A 25975-nucleotide genomic window follows, 5' to 3' on the forward strand; every position below is an offset into this window, starting at 1 on the left:
CACTAGTATCAAGTAACCTTTTCCAATTGGATGAATTGGGACGAGGTAAGGTATCATCGGCCATGTGACTAATTAGTCAAGATTAAGACCAAAAGGAGCTGTTGTGCGTAAGCAATGTTTCCAGTCAAGTTCTACTATCAATGTCTTTTTTGCAGGGTTTCCTGAGAGTTTGGTGGAAGATGGATGAAGGTCAGCACATGCGCTTTGACGTCATCCAGACCCTTATGTCCCGGGGTGTCTACCCACAGTGTCATCTTTGTTGTTTTTGGTGAGGTTTCTGAATTTCCTGATTAGCACAAATGATAATATGCCACAAGCTATCCTACAAATCCAGGCACTTCTGACCCTTCCTCCTGGGAGGAAAAGATAACATACCAAGTTTGAAACACTGGCAGAAGAAGCATTCCGCCACAAAATGAAACAAGATATAAATATATGAATGAAATATTTTTTTAAAAGTACAATGGGGAAATCCCAACTACATAGTACGTTTTTGATGACAATATACAAGTACAAGGGGCAAATCCCAACTACATAGTATGTTGTTGATTACAATATACAAAACATCTATTTGAACCATAGATCTTTAAATCGTCGGTCTAATGCTCTAAACCACTTGAGCTATCAAGAACCGATTGAAACTATGAATCTGCTGAATATACAAGCTACTTGGCAGTTGTGAGCTTTTAAAGGAACATTAGGATTTTGATGGGAGTCTGAACCAATGATCAAGGCGCTACATACATGTAGGTTCTTTGCTTTGACCCACTCTAATAGCAACTCAACTAAAAAAGCGAAAATATTCAAGAAATACAAATGAAATTTTCTGATGAAGTATAAAAATTTGATTAACAAGTTACAAAAATAGCAATGGAAAGTTTCCAAACACTGTTTCTCTTCATATTACCATATCACGATAGAATGTGACATACAGTAACGAATGTTGATACAGTTTGTTTACATTTCTCTTGGTCTCTATCAGAATTACATATTTTAGATAATTGAAAACAAAAGAAACAAGTCCTTCCTACTCTTGACTTTACCAACTTTCACTCCTTAATCAATCATTCAAATCTTCTCGAAAACTATTGCCAACTAGATAAATGGGCAATTATTCATTGCCTCCATATTAACACAAATTATTTCAACACTTCAGGGCACGGTGAAAAAAACAAACCTCAGACTCCATAAGACAGAATCTGACGATTCTACACTGCCAATTATAAAAAACATTGGTCTAAAACGACAACTCCTGCAGGCCTACATGTTGCCCTTGCCAATTTGAAATCGGTACAAAATCTGAAACAAGTTTATGCCACAGTGACTCATGGAGATGTATGCATCAAGTGGACTTCACAGGATTTCTTTCCTTTCGAGAGCAACAAACATCAGGAAAGCATACATAGGAGTTTCGACCAAGAGAAAAAAAGACTATTTACAAATGAGAACACCAGTACACACATTACAATAATCCTTTCTATAAAATTCACCTGCAAGTGAATCAACTACCAGCAGCACAAAATCAGACTTCTCATCTACATTGGAAGTCGAAGAATATTTAGAGAAATGGACAAGGTCTGTTTGTTCTTTCTGACCCTTGACCAGAAAAGAATTTAACCGTGATGTTATTCAGATCAACTAGGGCTTACATGGTTAACAACATACATGCATGTAGATGAGATGCTATATGCGTACAACTAAACCTTTTGCATAGCTTAAGCTGACCATTCTTACATGTACAGCTGCTTATGCATCAACAACCAGTTGTTCATGAATCTACATCTTTAGGCATGGCAATTCCAGCAGCCCTAGGAATCGACAAACACTGAAAGTCATGGCAGCATCTAGCTTTCATTGATGTGAGCAGAGACATGTAATATCATTAGAAGTAGTTGTGTTGTTCTCTTTCTTCCTTCGTTCCAGAGTAGCCTTCTACAAGTAGAATAAGGTTTCTGAAAGAGCCGGACTGGGCTCGGTCTTCAGCGACTGGCCAACCAAGAAGGCAAGCTTGTGCGCATACTGGCAGGGCGCTGGCACCCGGATGGTTCCCTGAAATGTGAATTGCCAAGAAGTTAGTGAATAGCAAACACAATATGAATTCTCTAGCACCAGTCTTGCTTCAGAGAAGTCGTATCTTGCGACCAATTGATCAAACTTTATATTGATTTCTTCAAGGTTTGTTACTCGTGAATATCTACAAATTTGATCATTTGCAGGGACATGTATGGCAGATACTCACGGGCCAATTATAGTACAGATGAGTAAGCTTGTAGGTGAGTCTCTGAATGTGGTCAGGCTTGATACCAGTTCCATCATGGATGACGTTGTAGTGAGTGGGAGACACAGTGCCTTGACGAACAGACTGCGAGATCACAAAGAAATCGTACCTGAAGAGAGGAAATCAAGCATGAAGATGAAGTCATCGAGGCATTTAATTGGCATTCTTTTTCTTGCACTACAGTAAGAGGATGCTTGACGGCAGATGAATGGCTTCTCCATGTACTAGCAAGCAACCACTTTTTATTTCCATAGATCTTTGATGAAAGGCCAACATCTCTCTCTCTCTCTCGGACAGTTACATACTACAACAACAAAGCAGTCCAGAGGTCCGCAGAAGAACTGTTTTCCTCGAAAAGACATGTGAAGCCACTGCCGTGCCCACAAGGTTAACTTACCAGTTCTTCCTGGTCACAACATCATCAACGATAGTGCCAGGGGGTGGGTTCCCAGCTTCTCTACCACTTTGCTGGAAGAACCTTGTAGATAGCCTCTTCTTCACCACAACCATTGTTACCTGTGGGCTGAAATGAATTGTGAAGATTTCAATACTGATAGAATGCTCAAAAGGGAGACGTGACTGACCACCAACTTCATCAATAACTTACTATTTATCGACGCCAAGCTCGGCCGCGAAACATCTGATAGAATCCAGCACTTGCGGCAACTCATTTTGAGCAATACAAGCAAGCTGTCCATCTCCAACACCATCACGATAAACAATGATTTTGTCTGGAAGAACCTTGTTCACAGTAAAGTACTTGGTTAGGGCACCTGGAAGAGAAAGCACTCGAATCAACCACTTTTGTGACATGAACAGAGATGTGAATATCTTTGCCAGTCACTTCCCCGAGAAAATGATTTTCCACAACAGTGTTGAAATACCCACTTTTTAACATGACTATAGTTATTGATGTCACCCATTTCTTCGGCTGAAATATGTAATTTGAGTCTACTAAAACCACAAACTTTCTCACACCACAATGAAGATGATTTCTCGCCGACAACCCACCCTAACCTTACACATGGACCCAACAAGCAAACTTCCACCATGTATACACACCGGTCATCATAAACTTTAGATGATCATGGACCTCCTGCTGGGCATCAAAGACAGTAGCCTTGCTGTAGTATCTTGTGTAGGAAGCATTCAAGCTGGCGACAAATCCACCTACTGATCGTTGCTTGCGCTCGTGGTATGTGTCAATACCGATCACCATGCTATTCTTCAGCTGAAAAGGACATGAAGAGAATTGACAGTTAATATCAGCACTTCATATCAGGAAGGTAGCTAGTAGTAACTAATAACTACTTGGCACATTTAACCACAATATATTGCTGCATAGATTACTTACAGGAATTTCAAGAGCCCACACTTCACCACCTAATTTACAGTTGAGTTGGATGGCAACCTTGGTACAAACTGACATCAACATCTGTTTCTTAGCAATGGTTCGTCCAACAATAACCTGGCTGGCAACTGAAAAAGGAGAAGACAAGTCACTTTAAATACCAGTGAGTATTGATTACAATTCCTTTTCGACAAATGACTTGTTCCAGCTAAAGTGTCCTAAAAGAATTACAGACTGAATATCAAGAATTAGAAGCACTGTTGCTAATGAGTATTCACACGTACTACGTCTGTACATCGGACGATAGATGGCATGATGAGAAACCTGCACGCAATTTGCATACCTGGATGTGTAACGCAGCAGAACTTCTTTATTGCATCATATCTGTCTTTTCTGTTGTTTGGAACAACACATACAACCAGCTGAGTCTCTTTGGTGACCTCGGACTGAAGAGCATGCACATAGCTCTCCACCCGGTCATCCCGCAGCTGCGTCCTGCAAAGCAGAATTAAAATGTTTCTTTCATTTCTACCATATCCTGTAGTGTACATTCATTACTGTAGTTTACAGTCAAATAATGTTATCTTCACAACTCTCAAAGATGCTGCTCCTCCCATAATGAAAAGAAAATTGTCACAAGCCATTTACAAGAAAGGCATTGTACGACTTAGAAAAGAACCCTCGCTCGCACATGAACCAGGAAAAACGATTAATTCACAGACCCATACAAGTTCATAGATAGATCGTTAAATCCCAACGGCCACTTACAGTGCCGGTGGTGCCATGCGCATCCCCATCGGGTCAGCAACTCTTATGATGGTCTGAGCCATATCTTGGGCAGTTTGGGAGTCTCTCTGGCTGTATATGACTGCCCAGTTCCGGACTGCGATGGCACTGATTAGCTGAGCGCCTCTCATATCTCTTGTCCAGTCGGCCTCCTGAATCTTGTACGAATACTGGAATGGAAGAACATAACCAGTAGCTCTTGTAGCCCGGAGGCTTGATACTGTTAAGAGACCTCAATTGCTTGTGACCAAGTAGTTTTAAAAACCACACACTCCAAGAACAGCCTTTGCAATTAGTCTGCGACTTTTCAGTAAGGACACTAAGAATGTCATGCCATTGAATTCTTTAACTCCTTAACAGAAATGCGATACCATAAGTAACAACTACTACTGCAATGTTGTGTACATTCCAAGACAAAATTCTACACACAAGTCTTGAGCCTACTTACAGTCTTTTGCTTCTGGAAGATCTTCTCTGGATGCAACTGACGCGCTGGAACCCGGACCAAATGAGAGGCAAATTCTAAACCCCATCCAGACATTTCCTTTTTCACATCAGGATTGCTGGAAGATAAAAGGCGTGGAAGTAAAAACTTGAGTTTAAGAAATAAATTTGTTTTGCAAGAATATATCATCTAGCTGTGACGACACTGCAGCCAAATTATTTACAACAATTCGGTACGAACCACTCACTCTTTTCAAGTCTAGAAAGACTGAATCACACTAAGGAATAAAGGAACTGCCCCACTTGATATGGGATTTGACAGTAGAGTCATTCCTGTGGAAAACACGTAACCAGTTCTATTTAGATTTCTGAGTGAACACAAGTGAAGTCCAGTTTATTCAATGCAAGATTGACAAGTTTCCTTTGAATACTTACGCACTGAGCTTGGAAATGAATTTTGTCAATCTATCCACCCGACCGCTCGGCCCAATCCTGGTGTGAGTGGCAAGGTCTCTCATCACCCGGAAGTCATTCCTGATTTGATCAGACAAACCGGTCAAATAACAGAGCTCTGGGATGAGATAAATAGGTCCCTCTTGACCAGCTCTTATGTCTCTCTTCTTTGGCAACGTTACAAGTAATGGCTGCCCCTCATCCTGAATATTCTTATTATGATTCTGAAAAGAAGGACAGAGAGTTAGCCTGTAAAGAGATGATACCACATTGTATAAATCATAAATGGTGAAGTAAAACGAGCAACAACAATATATAACGTCTGCTTTCAATCAGTGCCGTCAAAACGAGGCACAGTGGGTGCATTGAGCATAATACAGTAGAACCTCCCTCAGCGGACACCTCTGCCAGGCGGACACCTCTACATTACGGACACGTCCGGCCAGTCCCGATTTTTTCTAAATCATTTCCAATAACAAAAACCTCTGTACGGCGGACACCTCTCTATTCCGAATTGCGGACAGGGCGATAGCCAATTTTTGGTCCAATTCCCTCCCAATTACGGACAGTAGGCAAAAACAATGGTTTCCCGCGTGCGCTTGGAGAGTCAAGTAGGCCCGACAGGTGTGATATTTGCGTAATTAATCAACGTAATTACCCCATGGCATTGTGTTTTTGTATCCTAATTAAGCCGCGGCATTTGTTTACTCATCTTTTCAACTAATCACATAGGCCTATTGCATGTATTGTGTCAACGGACACTCATAAATCCACGCGGTTTTGTCAGTGTTGCGGCGAATATGCGTTAGTAGAGAAATAAGAAAAAATTAATTATTAATCAAAGGTGCTGATGGACAGAAATTATGGTGTTTTTTCACACATTATGACATTTCGAGGAGATTTTGCAATACAAGGGGCACCTTTTACTAGAGAGATTATTCACGCTCTGAGTTCCAAAGTAGCTCATGTCATTCAACGCAACATCACAAGCAAATACCGATCAGCCAACAGGTTTAAAGTTTCTACGCTAGATGTCGACACAGAGAAAACCAAGACCTGCAAGGCGGGAACTTCAAATCCACCTCTCGTACGATTTGGCATAACCTCTCTAGGGCGGACACCTCTCTATTGCGGACACCTTGGCCCAGTCCCATGGGTGTCCGCAATAGAGAGGTTGTACTGTACATTGTAAACCATGGTTCATTTTTAATAATTAAGGTGTTTTAGAGTAATGATATCGAGACAAGGTTTGAATATTACTTTTTCATAATAATCCATATAGGACAAGTCTTTGTCCCGGGCTTTGAAGGTTGATCTGGGATTCTGGTTCCAGTCAATATCGTCAACTCTGTAGGTCTTATTATTGTACCTGAAATACAATTAAGGGAAGTAAGTTTTCTACTTTCATCAGTATTGTTTCTTTCTTTTTGCAACAACTTAATGATGGAACAACGGTCTAGGAATTTTTCAAATTAAGAAACAAATAGGGACAAGCTTCTTGTAAATCTGGTAGAATACAGAAGTCCTCTCTGATGGGAAAGTATACTGCCAAATTCCCAGGAGCATAAGCGTTTTTTGAAATACCTCTCTTGACTTGTAGGTCAGTTAAAAATGCACAACCAGATTTATCAATGTGGCTCTTGATCAATAAAATAACACTCACTTTGTAAGCACAATTTCTCCGACGATTTGTTTGATGCACTCATCTTTAAAGCGGTCTCGGCTTCGCTGCCTGATGTCGTACATTTGATCGAGTACTGTTGCCTTACGCAGAACCTTGTGGCTCAAATCAATGCACAGCATGACCTTACTCTCGTACGGACAGATGCTGGTGGAGAATCCAGGCCACACCTCCATCCTGAAATAGGAAACATTATATTAAATGCCAGGCAGTCTAGTTGGCAAGTAAAAGGGCACTGCTTTGTAAATTGTTCACAGACCACGGACACTGCGCTACGGTATGGACTATCTGTACCAGCGATCCGAAGAAAACCTCTCCTGTTCTTGTCCTGGCTGGCATGGCCAGTTCATCACCATAGAACAGCATCATGACCAGACCCACACTCAAGTTTTGAGAGACACTAGATTCAAGAGTCCAGCTTGGCCAAATCGATAACTGGCTCTTCTTGGGAAATAGAACTTCAGTGCACAATTCTAGTTAACCCTATAACACCTGGAGGCGCCCGATGACGCCCGCCGCCGATCTCACTGGAGGCGCCCGATGACGCCCGCACACCCATATTCAAATTTTGCGCGCTTAGCTACCGATCTCCTTCAGAGCGCCGCCTATTATCAATCTATGAAACTTAAGCTTTCAAATGCCCGGATGAACAATGGTGGTTGCTGTAGAAGTTTTTGAGATATTTGACGATTAAGTTTTTGTTTCTCTTCAAGCCAGTAAATTCAGGTTGGACATTTGAATTGCTGAAATGGATCGTTTCTTTGATTCCGATTTAGATGTACCCTATCTAATAGGGAATTTCATCTTCTTTTAAATAAACGGGACTTATAATACATTATTTGGAAGTTCACCTATGTCATTTTGTAAAACACTGGACCCATCGCAAAAAATGTGATTTCCAGGTAAAATCACGTCGGGGCCTAGGGGAATAAGCACTTGCGCTGGCAGTGGCTCTAGGTGTTATAGGGTTAAATACACTTACTTGTGCTCCTCAACTGAAATACTCTGTTCTGGGTTGAAGTAGTGCCTTCCAATCTGCCTCATTCCCATTATAGCAAGGTCCCTGTAAATAACAACAGAAAATATTGTAATAGCCAAAAGGGAGACCCTTCAGCAGCTAGCTTGCAATCTCTTTGTTGTCTGACTATACACCTAAAGATGAAAACAACCCAGCAGGCATCTGAAAAAAGACAGGCTAAGAGAAAAACAGTAATGTTTTAGCCTCAAGGAATATCTACCAACAAAAAATCACTGAGGGTCCCGGAATGCAGGCTGTTTTATTTGGCTCCGGAAATTTTATTTAGTTACAAATGAACTTCCTTATGCCTGGAAAGTGCCAACTTACTTTCTGAAGATGATGTTCATGATCTGAATACATGTTGGAGAACTCTGTGGCAACTCATCAACGAACTGAATTGACACTTCAATCTTCTCGTTGTCATAGTTTCTGACGGCAGTGAACACTGTGGGCTGAAATGAAATTTGAAGCAAGGTCAATCCCAGAGTTTGGTTTTGCAAACGTGCCCCTTCTATCTTGTGGCCAGAGTGTGTTGTTGGATAGACTTTACCAAGAAAGGAGTAAAAAGTAAACTGGTGGCATACTGAACTGGGAATTCATACGCAACCAAATAACATACCCTAGTGAACAGATGATTGATACTCACATTGTTTGGCAGTTTATGAGGCAGGAAAAGTTGTGCACCATCAAATGCCCTTGTTTCACCGATGATCTCCTTATGAGAGCTAACCAGGGCAATCCTCAGCCCTTTGTTCTCAATTGGCGGCTTGAAGGACACCGCATACTGGTAGAGGAAGGAACCTTGACGGTGCTGAGTGATCTCAAAGAAATTCGAGATCAACTGTACAGCTTGCCCACTACAGCCTGCAAGAAAAACCCATGCAATGTCAGATAAGAGGAACTTAAGACCAGAAGGGTACCTTCAATTCCTGGAGAACTTCTTACAAGATATATAATCTATCTATCACTGCCAGCGTCAACTCGTTGGAAGAATAATTTTGGTCTGTGTGATCTGCATCATCAGTCCGGTGGCATTCATGACGCCCCTTGTATTATTCCAGACCTTGCAGAATGCAGTGTTCCCCATAATTAACAACTCAAGCAATCTATCAGTCGGCAGGTTGTCAGCACTGAGAAGTGTTTTACAGTAAAGATTTCCAAGGTCTTATGATATAAAGACGTTACAAATCAACCCATCTCATACCTGACTTGTCACAAATATGGGCTGGTCTTGTATTTGCTTCATCATCATTTGATCGTCCTTTTCTTCCTGGGGGCTGAGCATCACCAGTTCCCAGACTCATCTGTGCCATACCAGTGGTTGCACTCTTTACATCAGCAGCAGACCTTGCACCTCCCCTATGACTGGTGCGCCCTCCCGTTGGGGCAGCCGGAGCTGCCTGGGATGGGGCAGCAGCTACCGTCGTCGACTAGGAAATAAAATATTCAAGATTTTAAAAGTCTCCCGTCTTCGATAGATTTAGACAATATGGGCTCCTCATGGCAATTTTATCGGAGCCCTCAATCAATATTTCCTTGTTGATCAATTGTAAGAAGAAGAAGTCATTATTTTTTTAATGCAATTGCATGAAGACCTTATAAACAACTACTGAAAGGGGGTTGGCAAGCAGACCACAGGATTTTCTGATTTATAAAACATGCAAAATGGAAAAGTTGGAGTGAAAGCAAAAGCAAGTTCTTGAGTGTGTTCAAAGGGGCAAAGGCAATTTTATATTTCACTTTAGAGTAGACATATAGAATATACACGTTCCAATTGATTTTCATAGCAAGTGTCAACTAGAATTAATATTTCCACTCCAGGTAAAAGGTGTAAATAACAAACATCTAGTAAACACATATTTCTAGGTCTACAGTGCAAGAAAATATTTCATTCACATTTTTACAATATGCTACCTCTAACAATACAGCTAAAACAAGCAAGTTTCAAACGAACAAGGGATCCCAAGTCAATAGGACAATTAGGACTGAGGAGTGGAGAAACTATGCGACCCACATTCTTATGTTATACAAAAGGATAGAAAGCAGAGGACATGTTAATTGGGCAACTAAAGCCAGCACAGAATGCACTAATGTTCCCAAGTATTTTACAACTATTTCTCATTTCTTTCCAGTTATTTCTGATGGATGACTGATACTGCATTCACTTGACCAATGCGACTTTCAATATTCAGTCAACTCAATATCTTACCTGAACCTCGGGTCATCTCGTATCGACAGAATATGGTTTTCAAAGATTGCTGCCGGGAAGGTCAAATTGCAATATTTTTGCTGTGTATGTCAAGTCATTTTGTCATAAAACATCCACACATTAAAACAGACTTTTTGATGTATTGTTAATTAATTGTAAGAAGAAACAATGATAGTGCAGCAACATTGATCTACATGCAGGTATGCCTGCAGATGGAAAAGACACAGAAAACAGGAGAAAGGCCAACATCACACAGATAGACAACACAGGCTCATGCCACCCAGCACCTATTAACAATTATATCAAAGTTTACCTCGGCTACTGCTCCTCTACTCCGTCCTCGACCTGCCGACGGTGGAGGGGCCTAAATATATTTAATCGCATGAAGGTTAAAATATTTTGCTGTTAAATTAGAGTCAAGTATTTAAACTTGATTTGATGGATTCTTTACTTGATCAGAGCAGTTTTAAAACTTGTAGGGAGCATGTCAAATTTGTCATGAAGCCAAAAAATGGCCAGGGCCATTGTGCTCACCTCATGTGGAGGAAAGATGGATAAAGAGCATGGTATTGTGTCATATAGTGTTAGGTTTGATGTAGGTCCAAGCAATTACAATTTCCCCAAAATGGCCAATTTACAGTACATTCGACCTCTGTGACCTTGAAAAGTAGGTCAAATCAAAGAAGACCCGGGTGACACTATGAATGGTTGTTAAAATTAGATGTACCTATGATATAAAATTGGTGCCAATCGGGCAAGTCATTACTAGGAATAATGGCACTTTGAAGAATTTAGGATTTGGCCCCCTCCCTGGAGGCCGAACGGCAAATCAGATCGCACCAAACTTCAGTACCTGAGATCACCTGACCAAGGGGTACATGTGTACTTAATTTGTGATCAATAATCATTGCAGTTAAGAAACGTGCCATAGTTACGGCCTGACGGCGAATTTACGCCATTTGACCTCTGTGACCTTGACAAGAAGGTCAAATTAAAAACCTGTGTGACATATACTGTATGGTGGTTAGATGTACCCATGATATCAAATTGGTGGCAATCGGGCAAGAAGTTAAGGAATAATCACATTTTTAAGGTTTTTGGATTTTGCCCCCTGGTGGTCAAGTGGTGAATCATAATGGACCAAACTTCGGTCCCTGAGATCACCTGACTAAGGGGTAAATGTGTACCAAATTTGGTATCAATAGTCATTGCAGTTTAGAAACGTGCCATCGTTACATCCTAACGGCCAATTTACACCATTTGACCTCTGTGACCTTGAAAAGGAGGTCAAATCAAAAACCCGGATGATATATGATGCACCTTTGCTAGAAGTACCTACCATATTTTTTTCAAAATTTCCCGACTACTATTAAGGGAGATATTGCATATTTTCACTTTTAACGTTTGGCCCCCTGGTGGCCAAACCATGAAACGAATCGGACCGAAACTTGGTCTCCAAGGTGTCATTACATAAGGGTACATGTGTACCAAGTTTCAACTCAATAGCTCTAACAGTTACGAAACGTGCCCTGCTAACGGACGACGGACGACGACGACGACGACGACGGACGCCACGGTATGGGATAAGCTCACCTCTGCTAAGAGGTGAGCTAAAAACAAACACTGTTGGTCTCAGTGAGACAAGGTCTTTTGACACCAGGTGTTGGTTCCATATTTTTCGCCTGGCAACAATGAATTTATCAAAAAGAGGATGTGGTGGTAACAGTACAATACTTTCTTAGAATAGGCAAGGCTAAAAACATAACAATCGTTTTTTTTCACACAACCACATCATTCAAGGACCCAAAATGACACAGCAAATTTACTTTCGAATCGAATCAACTGACATTTCAAAGCAATTTTATGCCCAAAAATACGAACTGCAATGAATAGAATTATCATTTCCTTAAACGAACCTGCGGAGCATCTCCTGGTCTTTTCTGTGGCTGGTCAACTCCTCCTCTGGCTCTACCACGAGCCCTACCACGGGAACGGCCAGTGCTCTGTTCAGACATCCCTTCACCTCAGCTAAAACTCAAACTGAAAACAGGACAGAAGTTCGACATACAAAATACTGCTTTTCATTTCAATTCAATCTTACATCACTTCATTTCTGAAGACAATGCACATGGTGCCTAGCCCTAGCCTACGCCATCAAATGCTCGTCATTTATAGCATTTGGCGATTTGTACCGGTAAGTAACATTGAACATCCTGTGCATAATCTTCCGTCAATCATACAACACTGGTACCATCCCAGATTACTGGCGATCAGCGAACATCACACCTGTCTACAAAAAGGGAAAGAAGACATCACCAGAAATCTACCGCCCCATCTCCCTTACGTGCATCTCATGTAAAATGCTAGAGTACATCCTGACAACCAACATCATGCAACACTCAGAACACCACGAGATCCTGTACCATCGCCAGCACGGATTTCGAAGTGGAAAATCCTGCAAAACCCAACTACCCGTATTTTGCTGCGTATAAGGCGCAGCTTTTTGACCCAAGAAAGCCCTAAAATCGGGGGGTGCGCGTTATACGAAGGTGCGTGTTATCTATGGCCTAGACCTAGGAAGCCACCGAATGATCACAAGATTTTTTCCATCAACTCATTTCTTTTGACGGCTTTTTTGGCTCGCAACCAAGTCGGCACATTTTATAATTTTGCACGAAAGAAAAATCGGGAATATCGATGCACTTTGCATAGTTCACCGATGCTAACTCGCCTGTTCTGTACGCAATACATATTAGTATCCTTATTATCATTTCAGTTACTTCTATAAATGTTTTTGAGGGTCCTTAGCGGCAATATTCAGAGCGTAGATGCGAGATAAATCCAAATCGATAAATCAGCTGATCGTGTGCCGCCATGATTTTTATTTACGAAGGAAAGATAGGCAGGGGGCATCTCAGAAGTACTGCGTGTTATACGTAGGTGCGCCTTATGTCTGGATTTTGTCTACGGACTCAATGGGTGCGCTTTATACCCCGGTGCGTTTTATACGCAGCAAAATACGGTACTTGAATTCGCAGACGACATTCTGAGAAATATGGAGGCAAACAAACAAACAGATGTCCTAATAATGGATTTTTCCAAAGCATTCATTAAGGTCAACCATCGAAAACTCCTAACCAAACTGTCCAACTACGGAATATCAGGCAAGACCAACAACTGGATATCTGCCTTCCTAAAAAACAGGGGAAAACAGTAGTCCTTGATGGGGAGAAGTCGTATGAAGGCAGCGTAACATCGGGTGTGCCTCAAGGGTCTGTACTTGGACCTTTACTCTTCCTGATGTATAAATCAATGACATCGCAGACAATTTAACAGCCACTGTCCGACACTTCGCCAACGATACCATTGTATACCTGGTTATAACATCCCCAGTTGACGCCCAAATCCTACAGAACGACCTTGATCTACTGGGAGAATGGGCATGGAGTTCCACCCCCAGAAATGTCAAGTCCTGACCATCACCAGGAAGAGGAAGCCGATCCTATCGAACTATACCCTCCACGGCCACCCACTCCAGCATGTCAGCAGCGCCAAGCATCTAGGAGCCAACATCACCTCCGACCTGACATAGGCAGCACATATAAATGCCATCACTAACAAGGCAAACCGAACTCCAGGCTTCCTCCGCAGAAATGTGCAACTCGACTCCACAGAACTCAAGGCCACAGCTTACAAAGACCTTGTCCGCCCCCTACTCGAGTACGCCCCAACCATCTGGGATCCCTACCATAAGAAGGAGATAAAGAAAATCGAAATGGTACAACGACGAGCTACCCGCTACACAAAAAACCGATACAGAAACCTGTCTAGTGTAGGATCGATGCTGCAAGAACTAGGATGGCCATCACTCGAACAAAGGAGACAAGAACATCGCCTAACAATGCTATATTAGATCAAAACAAGAGCCGTCGACATCACAACAAGCCGTCTCACACCATCCAGACGACACCACAAACAACATCACAACTCGGCATTTCAAACAATAGGAAGTAGAAAGATTTCGTAAAACATTCATTTTACCCAAGAACCATTAAAGAATGGAATGCACTCCAATTCGATCCGGAGCAATGCGGAAATGTGGACCAGTTCAAAACCAAGCTGCTTGCCACAAGACGCACACCAACGAGCGAATAGTTTACGAGAAGAAGCGTCGATGATGTCCCCAGCACCACTTACGTCTTTACGAACTCTTTACCTCACGTTAATTGTTAATTGGACATTGCATCGACTTTTAAAACACGTTTACCCTTCCCTCCGTGCATGGGCAAACAGTCCAACTGCCACAACCTTCATTAATGAAGTAGAGTAGTTTAGAAGAAGAAGAAGACATGGGTTGGTAACTTGGTCCTTCTCACAATCTCAGGTTTCTTGACCCTACACAGTACACCATGCCATATATGGAGAGTAATTCGTAAAGCCAGCCTGCACTATTAACGAGGACGATGGGGTCACAGGAGTCGGCCAAGCAAGAGCACATAATAGGAGTTCGTTCCCTTTCAAGTATCTGGCAAAAGGTCTATTCAGGCTATTCAGTGTCAAGCATTCATCGAATCATGCAGTCGGTGTCACAGTCGCAAGCATGCATGCAATGCATGCAACCAACAATATTCCCAGCCCACAATCCTGCCACTTGCCAATCCTCGACAAAATACATCAAAAGACGGCTCATGCATGTCATGCACATGAAAATGGCGACCGCGCGGCAGTCATAAAACTGAAAATTCAAGAGGGAAACACGGTTTATTCAGAAGTGCAAGTAGGCCTAGTGTACATGACATGTGATTAGGATGGGCTAAGGATTTAAGAACAAATTTAGACGAAGTTAAAAGCGTCTTTTTACTTGGAAATGGACTAATTTACTGCAGAATGAACGCCAACTGCACGCTATCCATTCAATAAACCACACTGCACATGGCAATAATTGTCAACAACCTCGTTTTCGGTGATCATAAACAGCGTTAACCAGTGCCCATCAGCGTCCACCAGGTTTAAATTCAGGTATAAAGTCATCAAAATAAAATTTAGGTGCCATCAACGTCATAAGTACACCATAAAACACATTTCCTGAAAATATCACCACATTTGGGTGTAAGATAAGGGAGATGTTGTCTAAAATCGCAGTGCTCTGTTGTATTGGAAGCCCTATCATTTCCTCCAAGTCAAATCCAACGTGGCCGCCGACTGGTTGGTGGACGCTGGTACATTTTAGACAACAACTCGCTAATCTACCACACAAATGTCACGAAACGATCAGGAAATTTGGAAACTGTCCTGCTTATTTCGTTTATGACCATTAGATTTTATTTTGATGACTTTAAATATGCGTTTAAACCTGGTGGACGCTGGTAGACACTGTTTAGTATGACCCCTCGTCGTTTTGGTTCTGGTGGGGGGAGAGAGTGGCTATTTGCATAATAATTACCTCTCTTGCTTGATTCGTTCAAACTGCACGGGGGTGCACGCCGGCCCGTGCGTTATTGACCCTCTTCGAGACACTGCCATGAGGGCTTCCTTTGCGGGTTTATGGGTAGGGGCATCTGCCTATAGTCGTTTCTCTCGCATTCTGAGGAAGTCTGGGGTTAATGTTCGCTTCTCTGGCCCTGCACAGTGTATAGTCGTTTCTCTACCATTCTGAGGAAGTCTGGTGTTAATGTTTGCTTCTCTGTGCAGTGCCAGAGAAGCGAAAATTAATGTGCACACTGTGCAGGGCCAGAGAAGCGAACATTAACCCTTGATTTCCTCAGGATATTTCCCTCCAAAGTCGAAGTCGTTTCGCTCCAAATCAAAGTCGTTTCCCTCGTTGAGAATTTTTTGTGTGGTTGCCACTTTGATTGAGGACCTGCCAGCAAGCATGGTCGTAGGCCTACCCATGCAAGCCTCAAGCTGGAGGACAAGATGAAAATTAAAGTAGACATTTTGGGCTTGATATTAAATGATATCAACTAACATAATTTCGGTCGATTTTGAATAGGAACGGGATCTTTTTCTAGATATTCTCTCACAGGCAGAATATTAACAGCTTCAGCGCCGAACCACGTAGATCTACGAGGCCCAAATCCCCCCTCTTTGAGCTGGTTATCGGAGTCTCATGGACTTCATGAAAGAACTACGCCATCGCCATCTTCAGAGCAATATAGGAACTGAAAAGACCAAACGGTCTTTTCAGTTCCTACCTTACCCTGTAGATGGCGTAGTTCAGAACTTTAAATGACTTCATGAAAGAACTACGCCATCGCCATCTTCAGGGCAAGATAGGAACTGAAAAGACCTTGTCTTTTTGTCTTTTGTCTTTCGAGTTTGGTTCGACGATGGTGTTTAAAACACTGCCCCGTATTGTGTCAAATTCTGACATGACTCTTGAAAACACTTATAAAATAATTTGCATTCAGGGAGAATGGGGAACAAGCAACCTTCCCTTCCCAGATCCCCTGCAGGGTAAAACAGGTGGCCGCACAGACGTTTGGCCAACAGAAGTGCTTGCCCGGGAGTTGAACCCCGGGACATCTCGCATCCCAAGCGAGAATTGTACCACTAGACCAACGAGCTGTTCTATCCGCAATCCCAGGAGCTGACCTAATCTGGAATTGGGGACAACTCTCACCAATTGGTATGAATCAAAATGAACAGTTGTGTTGTAATTGTTCAGAAAAAAAGGAATCAAGACAAATTGTGAAAAATCATAGTTTATTCTACGAAATATGAAATCCTTCCTCACAAAAATATCACTGCAGTTCTATAATTTACAATTTCAATTCTTCTTATATTCAATTACATTTAGTTATTTCTTTGACGGTTGTATTCAGTAACTTACAGCTCACACCTTTGATTGGCCAAAGCCTAGACCAAAAACAACCAAACACTTGTGCTTATGATCGTTATTGGCACTGGAACATGCCAGCGTCTCATCAGAATAGAAGTCAATAATTATTTACACAAGCTACTGTAATATATTTTCATAAAATAGTAATCACCAACAATCTCAGATAAAGGACAGAACCACTGGGCACCAAGTTAAACTTTTGATGTTGTGCTTAATATTTGATACAAAATCTGAATTTCTCAGTGAAGTACATTACATGATCTGGACGGATCGTGAGCCAGCTTGGCCATCCAGCAGGAAATACTCTCATCATCAACGAATAACAGCAAGCATCAACATGCCCTGTTTCTCAAGAGCCTGATTTAAGACACAAATAACGACATACATGTTAAAATAAACTAGAAAACTTGGAAGATTTGGTCCCACAATCTCAAAATGACATGTTTCCTTATAGGCAAAAGGAAATTGTGTCTAATTTCAAACAAAACATGACTCTGGCTACTGTATTACAGCATCCAAATAATCTAAAGAGGCTATTTCCTCTGACTACATTGTATCTTGCTATTTCCAATCAAGCTGCAACAGCAATTGTAACATCACAAATTAGTTTGAAACATGTGTTATAGGTTTATACAAAGCCATGACATAACGAGGCACCACAATCTTTGGTTTATTTTAAGCTCCACCTTTTACCTCCACACTTGGATACAATCGTAATTGTGTTCTGAAGCTGCAAATTAGTATCATTCTCATAATTAGATAGGAAATTACATGTATATATTGGGCAAACAACGAAGTCAAACTTTCCCTATAGATACATAGAAAACCGGTAAGCATTGTGACTAAATCATGTATGAATTCAGTAAACCTCAGTGGTCCTCCTAGTCCGAAAGCAGTAGGTGATTGTTTAAACTACCATTATCTGACTGGGCACCGGGCACGAAAACAATCTTTTCTGGCCCAGAATCATTTAAAGGTATCGACACCATGTTCTCTCGGGTGCCAATCAATCCTGATCCATTTGATTTCGGAATAATACCATTGGAATAAATACCCTGTTTTCTTTCAAGATAGCTCAATATTTCATCTTCACTATCAGTTGCGTCCTTCAAAACGGAATATGATGCATTATCCCCAATTCGATGCTCCCTATCTCGGGATAAATTTTGCAGTTTCTGGCGAAAGCACAATAAATTCCTATCCCTGGCCTGTAGGAGACCAAAAATTACCAAGAACAACACTACACAAGATAAACTGAGGGCAAATGCAGTGATGTACAGCTTTATAATATGCAAGTCGACACTGTGCCATGTTTTTAGCTTGCAGATATCATTACGATATGTCGTTCCATTCACCAAATCAATGTAGTCAGCATATCTGGCAAATCCCTCGGGACATTCTTGAACACAGCTCTTGGTCAGGATACTGTAGCCTGGGTAACAAGCTGAAGAGGAAGAAGATGATCATGAAAAGTCAGATGTATATGGCAGAATTTCTGGTACTACTATTAAAAACCGTAAAAACATTTCGGAACGCTAAAATTTGGCGAATATCTTCAACTGCACTTAACGATAAGACAAAATAGTTCATTTCCTGCCAATTTTCAAGGTTAATGCATTATAGTTGAAATATTCAAGCTTTGATAATTCATTCGCGAAACTAAAACGCTCATGAAAAGTTCATGGTTTCCAGTATTGTAATTGCATGGCAAAGGCAGCAGCACTGCTCCTCGGATGCAAAGAGAGTGGCTCTTGATTATGATAACCGCAAATGAGGTCTGAGAGAGTGTTTTGAAAGTTTTTCACCTGATTGTTGACTTTAGATAAGTTTGTCCAGAATAACAATATTACAAGTTAATCATTTTTCAGCCCGCCAACAAGCAATTTTGACATCAAATGCATGGGACTACCGAAAGTGCAACATAAAAAGTACAATTGGCTGTCATGATATGCAGGTATAACAGAGGAAGTTACAACACAGGATTAGGACTTAATTATTTCCAACCTATTCTTAATTTCAATGACCTAGTTTGCAAAGTCTAGAGAAGTGCCTACACTAACCATGGAGTAAAGAACATAGGCCTACCGGTGGTAGGTCTGAGCACTAATAGAAAATTTCAAGGAAGAGCACCTGAAAGGGCATTATCTTAATGACATTAGATAAATATATGATTATTTCGAACATTTCCATAGTGACGGCAAGGTTGAACTACCCAACAGATGACAACCATGGGGTATAATCAATCAGTACCCTAAACATGTTTTCATCACCAGCACCTGTATGTCATCTATCATCATAGCAGCAGCCATAAACATTGCTACACCTGCCAAGGTGAAGTTGGAATGTTGCCTGAGGTGGGGGAAGGCATACAGGCATGTATGTTGTTGTGCCTGGTTACTAGTCTCTTACACCAGTGGCATTTCCTTCTGACTTCGGATATGCCATACATCCTATATTCCTTTGAGGGCTTTGAATCAACACCACAGCAGCAGAAGTCGATTTTGTATCCAGTTACTAGAATGGATACATCAAATTTCTACAAACCATGGTGTCATTCAAAACTCTCGGCCACTTCAAGAATCAGAAACTTCTCTAACATATTCACATACATTCACCCCCAACCGCCAAGTCATTTTGGTATCAACTTCTTCTTTAATACAACTTATATTGATGACAAGATGAAGCACAACAGGAAGCAGAATATTAGCAAGCAGACAAGAGCAGACAAGAAGCGTGGCTGTACATACAACAGATTCAAAGACCTGCTGGCAAAACACAAAGACCCATTGACTTGCTGTAATACCTGCACATTCATTTTTTTGCTTGACCGGGTCTTTTGTGTTTTACCAGTCTTGTGTCTCTAATCTTTTAGTTTTCAATGAAAGAAGGGTCAACTAATAGCATTATGCCAGTTCTACCAGGGGAGGTTTTAATCCATGAGAGTCAGTTAAGTTTTGAGCGAGTTGTCTTTATGACAACTCCCTGGTTTCTTCTTGCTCTCCTCATAGACAACACATAGCATCCCCTCTGATATGACAACCAGGAAACCTGAATCTTATATGCACTGGAATATACTTTCAGAGGTGGCTTAATGGCTATAAACATCTAGTTATTTTTACACAACAATGACAGTGTGGGCCAATATGCAACAACTATACAGACCATGACTAGATTGTAAGGACAAACATATTTACCCGAAAACAAAAGCAAAAGTTAGTGCAAATGTACATGCATCAAGAATGGAAAAAAAGAAGTAATTGGGAAAACCCAAGATTGCCTTCTGACTCTTTCCCAGTCAGGGTTAAAGGCATATATTGGCAACTTTGTGAGACCTTGCCCCTACCTCTTGTCTCCCTTTAAATTGAAGCATGCAGTTAGTGACAATCATAAAGCATACCTACATTAAGCACTAAACAGGGAATGCAAGAGATGAATGACAAAGAAACAAGAGGGAAAAAACGCTGTACATTGAGAGAAGTTGTTCAGTGGGGTATCTTATTGGTCTCTGAAGAGAAACCTGTTCAGAATCTACCTTCAATAACCATCTTTTAATGGCCAACATCACTCCACGTCACATTTTGATCAGAGTTCTTGAAACCGCTGTGGGAACATCTTCAAATTACAGTTTCATGATGACTCAGCTACGGTATAATGTAACACATGCTAAGGAGATATGGCATTGAGACTCACCCATCAACAAGATGTAGATTTCTTTCCAGATTTACCATCAAAACTATCGAATTCCAAGAATGATTGCTAAATTCATTAAAACGTCAAAATTTAACAGCTCTGGGTGACTTTGACCAACCTGCTGAGGAGGCATGTAACCCAAACCTTTGATTCTCGAAACACACATCTTGGCTTTGATGTTCCGTTGACAAATTCCTCGAGATCAAACCCTGTCACAAGCAAAGGGGATCCCCAGATTCATGATGAAATTCCACTGAAATCTCACCTCAAAAGTTTAAAAACTCAAAATGAATAAATAACAAGTAACACCATCTATTTAATTATTATGATACAAATGTGGTCAGTATATTTTACTGGGAAACTACATATTAAATTGTCTTTGAAATCTTTACATAGTAAAGACAAAGATAAGTGGAGAATCCCATGTCTTCATGTACAAACTGTGGAAACCATCTCATGCTTTAAAGATACTCCAAGGTATATATCAGGCGGAATAATACCCTTGCCTATGGTTGGAATTTATTTCCACACTTAAATCTGCCAACAAACAGATGTTGAGGAAGGATTGCCTACAGCTTGGTTCTTATTCAAATACCAAACCCAAGAACAACATTTTGAACAATCATTATTCACCTCTTTAAAATTGTTCTTACAAAGCATGCTAACTTGACTTTCCTCTCCATGCTCATGATGTTACAGTTAAGGGACTGATGACAGAACTCTCGAAAACTGGCCGATGAAACCTGTGTTTTCTACCAGCAGCAGCTTATTGACCAAACTCCAGCAGGTGGAGAATACAAATCCGTTGGCCCATATAAATCATGACAAATTAGATTGGAAATACTCAACACAATGCATGGAGAGATTTCTGTGTGGGCCAAACAGTAACAACATGCCTGCTCCCCTTTGTGGTCCCCTTTGTTCCCAAGGACAATAAAAGTTCTTCGTAACAACAGCTTTGTGGCAGATTATTTGAAAGAAAATCAATGAATATCTGTTATCCCAAATTGGGTTTACACACATTACACATTGCAACAACACTGGCCATTGTGCTCTGCAGCTATGCCTATTGTTGTTAAGTATTAACATGACTTGTCAGGTACATTTTCACACCCAGGAAAATACACTTTTGTGAAATGGGGGCACAACAAGGTCCTTTTATAGTTTTAATCTGATTTTACATTCTCAGAGAGAGACTCTTGATCAAAATAGATAATCTTCCAAAAACCTCTTTAATTTCTTATCATCAGAGCCTGGGCAATGCCACAATGCAAGAGTACCACTGGAAGAATTCTAATGATCGTCTTTCATAATTTCTCCTTCCAATGCAAGAAAAGATTAACTCCTTCTGTTCCCCAATGTAGGCCCAAAATAAAATCTCAACAAACAAGGGTATATTGTATATTCAGAAATTAGATTTAGAAATTTCGAAGCCTATTTGAGAAATGGGCAAGAGTTTGGGTTTCACACAAATATTGTACATGTAACACAGAACTCCATATCACACATGCACAACAAAAATAGTTTATTTACAAATAACTTATACAGCCGCACAGTTTAAACACCTTACATTAATACTATTTGCATAAGGTTAAATTATTCACTACACACTGTTAAATTTTGCCTGAGATCGTACAAAATCATTTCTGTATCATACAAATTCATGAAAGTTCCACCTTTTTATGCAGATATTTTGATAAATATGGAGTTCATAGTTACGACAAGAAGAGGGTATCGAGGCAAAATCAAACCACCTTGAAATCTTATCCAAAGTTTAGAATAGCAGTGATAGCCAAACAAGAGGTTTCCGATAATTGTTCGAGTGCAAAATTCTTAACATGATTGTTAGATGGCGCTGGAGTGCCATCACAGAGCAAGACACCTGAATCCACGTGCGGTGGGCCACTCTGTTGGATGGTTTGAATCGGCAGCTAGAATTTTCAAGGCTACACTCACTACAACTGAAGACATTAGAACCCTCTACAAGCCAGCACCTGCCTGGAGATGGGAGAGGGCAGCACCAGACAGAAAAGCCTCAAAGCAAGTTGGTGATCACTTGCTCAACAATCCCATCTTCTCATTATGGTTATTCTTTAGGTTTACATGTATTTAATTTAGCGTGGCTTTCATATTAGTACTGAATGACAGTGGCTGTGGCTACCTCAACATCATCTTAAAGCAATGCCATATTGATTGAATAGATCACAAAGTATTGGTCAAACAAGCATAACTTTTCAGCTTCATTCTTCCAATAGTGTACATACTCATGAATTTCTGGCCTATACTCCTTTGAGGACTCCAGATTTCCAGATTTTGTATACTGTACGTTGTACATCGATAAGTGACCAAGGTAACTGAGGTATAAACCAAGGTCATTCACAGGGGTTACTGGATACAAAATCTGGACATTTTGTTCAAATTTCTGCTGATTGCAGCACTGGTTCGATGTGCTCAATGAAGTATTAGAAAGTCTGCTCGGTGAAGACGCTGTCATCGCCCCTAACATCAGAAGACAAATCATCGCCATGTCGTTGGAACCTCATGTGTATCATCGCTAATCATTCATTGGGAATCAACGACACAACATAATAACATGACTGTGCACAACATGGCGATAAAATGTCTTCCGACGTGAGTGCACATGTTATTTTGTGAACAGCAATCTGTATTCGAGCTCAGGTCAGTTGGAAATACAGAATTTGAAAACACTAACATTTGGTATGAAGTATAACAGACATAAATATATACAAATATACGTATTTACAAAGCAATTAAGACATCTGATGATCTCTCGGAGCGTTATACGTGTATTTACAAAAATATACTCTATATAAACGGTGGGCCACTTAAGATGAACACGTGCTTGGTAAAGCAATAAGATTCGAACACTAGAACATTCAAATCCATCGTAGAAATACAGTTGGCCATTTCATCAATAAATAGTCTGTGATAACCAACTTCATCAGAGAAGCACTATGGATAACACATGACCATAGCCAAGCCCAATTATGGATAATCAACAGACATCAGCCATAACTTTGAGGGCCGATTCCATCAATGAACCATCATTGATAACCATTCAACAAACACAATACTCCACTGTTCAGAGTGCAGCACCTGACAGGGTTGAGCAGCTTGATACGCATGACATCATGCACTCAGGGAAAGGACCTCTGTTAGAAAAAAACCTAATCTGAATGTTTCCTCTCTAAGTGATGATGTCGTGAGCCATTATTTTCCAATCCAAATCATTTGATTTCTGCATGGTTGTATCAATACCCAGAAATCTGACTAAGGGAATCATATTTCATATCTTTTGACCCCAACATGTGCTGCACTCTAGTAGAGGAAAATAGTCTTCAACCAACTAACTTGATCTGTGAACCATCATGGATGTGATCCCGATACAGCACTGACTGAAAGAGGTAAAACTTGCCCATGCCACTGATCCGTGATCCTTTTCTCACATTCACACCTGTGATCCCATCAATTTGTTCAGCCAATTTTGTCGATACGTTGTGATCCTACGTTGTGATCAAACTAATAATGTTTGGAAACAGCAATCTATAAGTACCACAGAATATTATGCAAAATGCTGCCAAAAAATCAAACCAGCTACTTTTAAATAATCACATTTTCATATACAACTACAGGTATATACAGTTTCACAAGTTGGACAACTTGGTTGAAGAGTTTCAAAGAATAACTCCAACGTATGTACAGCATTCCTGACACCATGGGACTATCAGAAACATCTTTCAAGCATCTTAATTTTAGGATAGCAATCCATTTTGTAGATAAGAATGACTTGCAGTCAATTTGGCAGCAGATATCGAGAATTGCCAAGATAAGACATGTGATTCAGGAAGGATGATCCCTCTGTCCTCTGTCACCAAATCAAAATCAGACATATGGATGTCATGAGTGCGAGGAAAGGCTGATGACTTTTGAAGCGACACAATGACATATCACCAGGAATCAGCTAAGCCATTACATATATCTGCTAGACCCAACAGGGATAAGATAACAGCCAGGATATCAAAGAAAGCGAAGACAGACGCAGCCTGACTGATGAAAAAATTCAGCGACAGGACGTGCTTTCCCTCTAGAGCTGCATGGTCCCAGAAAATCTTAATGCCAAAGGAAGTGGAAGTGCTCATATTTATATGATCTGTCATCGTTTGTTTGTGCGAGGGTCGTCATGTGCAATGAATGATATCCGTGTTATATTCAACCTATACAAGGGCCTCGATGTTCACATTTGACCACCGTGTTCCATGTGAAGCTTCAAAGGCAAGCAAAATGCAGCATGTTGCAGGACAAAATCTCAAATTTGGTCAAGAAATGTTGAAAAGAGAGGTATGCATGGTTAAACTAAAATACACATCATTCATATTACTTACCACAATGTCTATTATGCAACATTAAATAAAGGATTTCAGAGGCATTGAGATATATCATTGATTACAGTGATAGGTAATAAGATTTATGAACTCATCGTGAGTGGTCAAATTTCCCCAAGGTTAACATTTCTACTACCAGGTTGTTGCATTTTACCACAAGTCACCTTAAAAGCAGTAGGATAACATACCATACCCAAAACCCACACAACACAGGAATTCCTACAATTCTTCAAAATTCCAACCACTTCTTATCACATCCAACAAAAAAGGATTCATATTGCAACCCTTTTAGTAGTGTTGTCTCTAAGTGAGGTGAGGTGGGTGTTTGCAACTCACAAACAGGCCACCACTGAAAGCATTACTGTTGTATCAGCTCAGAAAAATGGTCACTTTCAAATGGACAAGAGCCAAGAACCCACCTTTTAGAGACAACACTGTATCCAGGGAGACCAAATATTTTCAAACTTTGTGATTGTGATAGATCATTTTGCAACTGTGATGGTGAGAAAGATGAAATGAGAAGTGATTGAAAATTTGAAGGACAGGATAGATTCACTCTAAAAGACCCTCAGTAGACTATATAGCTGCGATGAACAAGGTTTCCTCTAGGGCTTCTCTAGGGATTGTGCATGACAAGTTCAAACTTAAAATGAACTATAGGGCAGGGAACCAAACTAATTTGAAAAGGAAAATTTGAACACTAACTTGTCTCCATGGCTTTATTACCTAGAGCAACCACCCTGAAGAAAACCTTGATTCACACTATAGCAGTTAGCCTCACCACATCTGCAGCATACTTAGAATAGTGAACCAGTGAACAA

At 40.7% G+C, this 25975-nt stretch overlaps 2 protein-coding genes across 6 annotated transcripts in view; both read right to left on the reverse strand.

Annotated features, from left to right (window-relative positions):
- Positions 1 to 434: 434 nt before the first annotated feature.
- LOC135501652 (piwi-like protein 1) lies at positions 435 to 15164 on the reverse strand. 2 transcript variants are annotated; one of them, XM_064793890.1, is made up of 19 exons: positions 15082 to 15164; positions 12137 to 12260; positions 10534 to 10584; positions 9216 to 9441; positions 8658 to 8875; positions 8339 to 8463; positions 7976 to 8056; positions 6976 to 7170; positions 6573 to 6681; positions 5295 to 5536; positions 4864 to 4978; positions 4398 to 4585; positions 3973 to 4124; positions 3633 to 3757; positions 3341 to 3509; positions 2886 to 3051; positions 2676 to 2801; positions 2240 to 2387; positions 435 to 2049 (listed from the first exon to the last, which is right to left on the reverse strand). In XM_064793890.1, the coding sequence occupies exons 2-19, from the start codon at positions 12233 to 12235 to the stop codon at positions 1933 to 1935; spliced, it is 2652 nt and encodes an 883-aa protein (XP_064649960.1). In that variant the 5' UTR covers positions 12236 to 12260; positions 15082 to 15164; the 3' UTR covers positions 435 to 1932. The 2 variants fall into 2 exon arrangements, with proteins under 2 accessions (XP_064649960.1, XP_064649967.1); XM_064793897.1 differs by lacking the exon at positions 15082 to 15164 and adding an exon at positions 14488 to 14580.
- Positions 15165 to 16908: 1744 nt separating this feature from the next.
- LOC135501667 (furin-like protease kpc-1) overlaps positions 16909 to 25975 on the reverse strand; it is a 43374-nt gene continuing 34307 nt past the window's right edge. For all 4 annotated transcript variants that reach the window (XM_064793930.1, XM_064793922.1, XM_064793915.1 and 1 more), the window contains one exon: positions 16909 to 18505. In XM_064793930.1, coding sequence (XP_064650000.1) covers positions 17943 to 18505 — 563 coding nt within the window. In that variant the 3' untranslated portion in view covers positions 16909 to 17942. The remainder of the gene's footprint in view (positions 18506 to 25975) is intronic.

Source organism: Lineus longissimus, chromosome 2 (genome assembly GCF_910592395.1).
Source record: "Lineus longissimus chromosome 2, tnLinLong1.2, whole genome shotgun sequence".
Classification (NCBI taxonomy): Eukaryota; Metazoa; Nemertea; class Pilidiophora; order Heteronemertea; family Lineidae; genus Lineus; species Lineus longissimus.

Coding starts and splice junctions, on each gene's coding strand:
- LOC135501652 (XM_064793890.1), bottom strand. CDS start 12,235: ATGTCTGAACAGAGCACTGGCCGTTCCCGTGGTAGGGCTCGTGGTAGA. Junction 8,876..9,215: donor CCATATTTGTGACAAGTCAG/GTATGAGATGGG, acceptor TTTTTCTTGCAG/GCTGTAGTGGGCAAGCTGTA. Junction 3,510..3,632: donor TGTGGGCTCTTGAAATTCCT/GTAAGTAATCTA, acceptor TGTCCTTTTCAG/CTGAAGAATAGCATGGTGAT.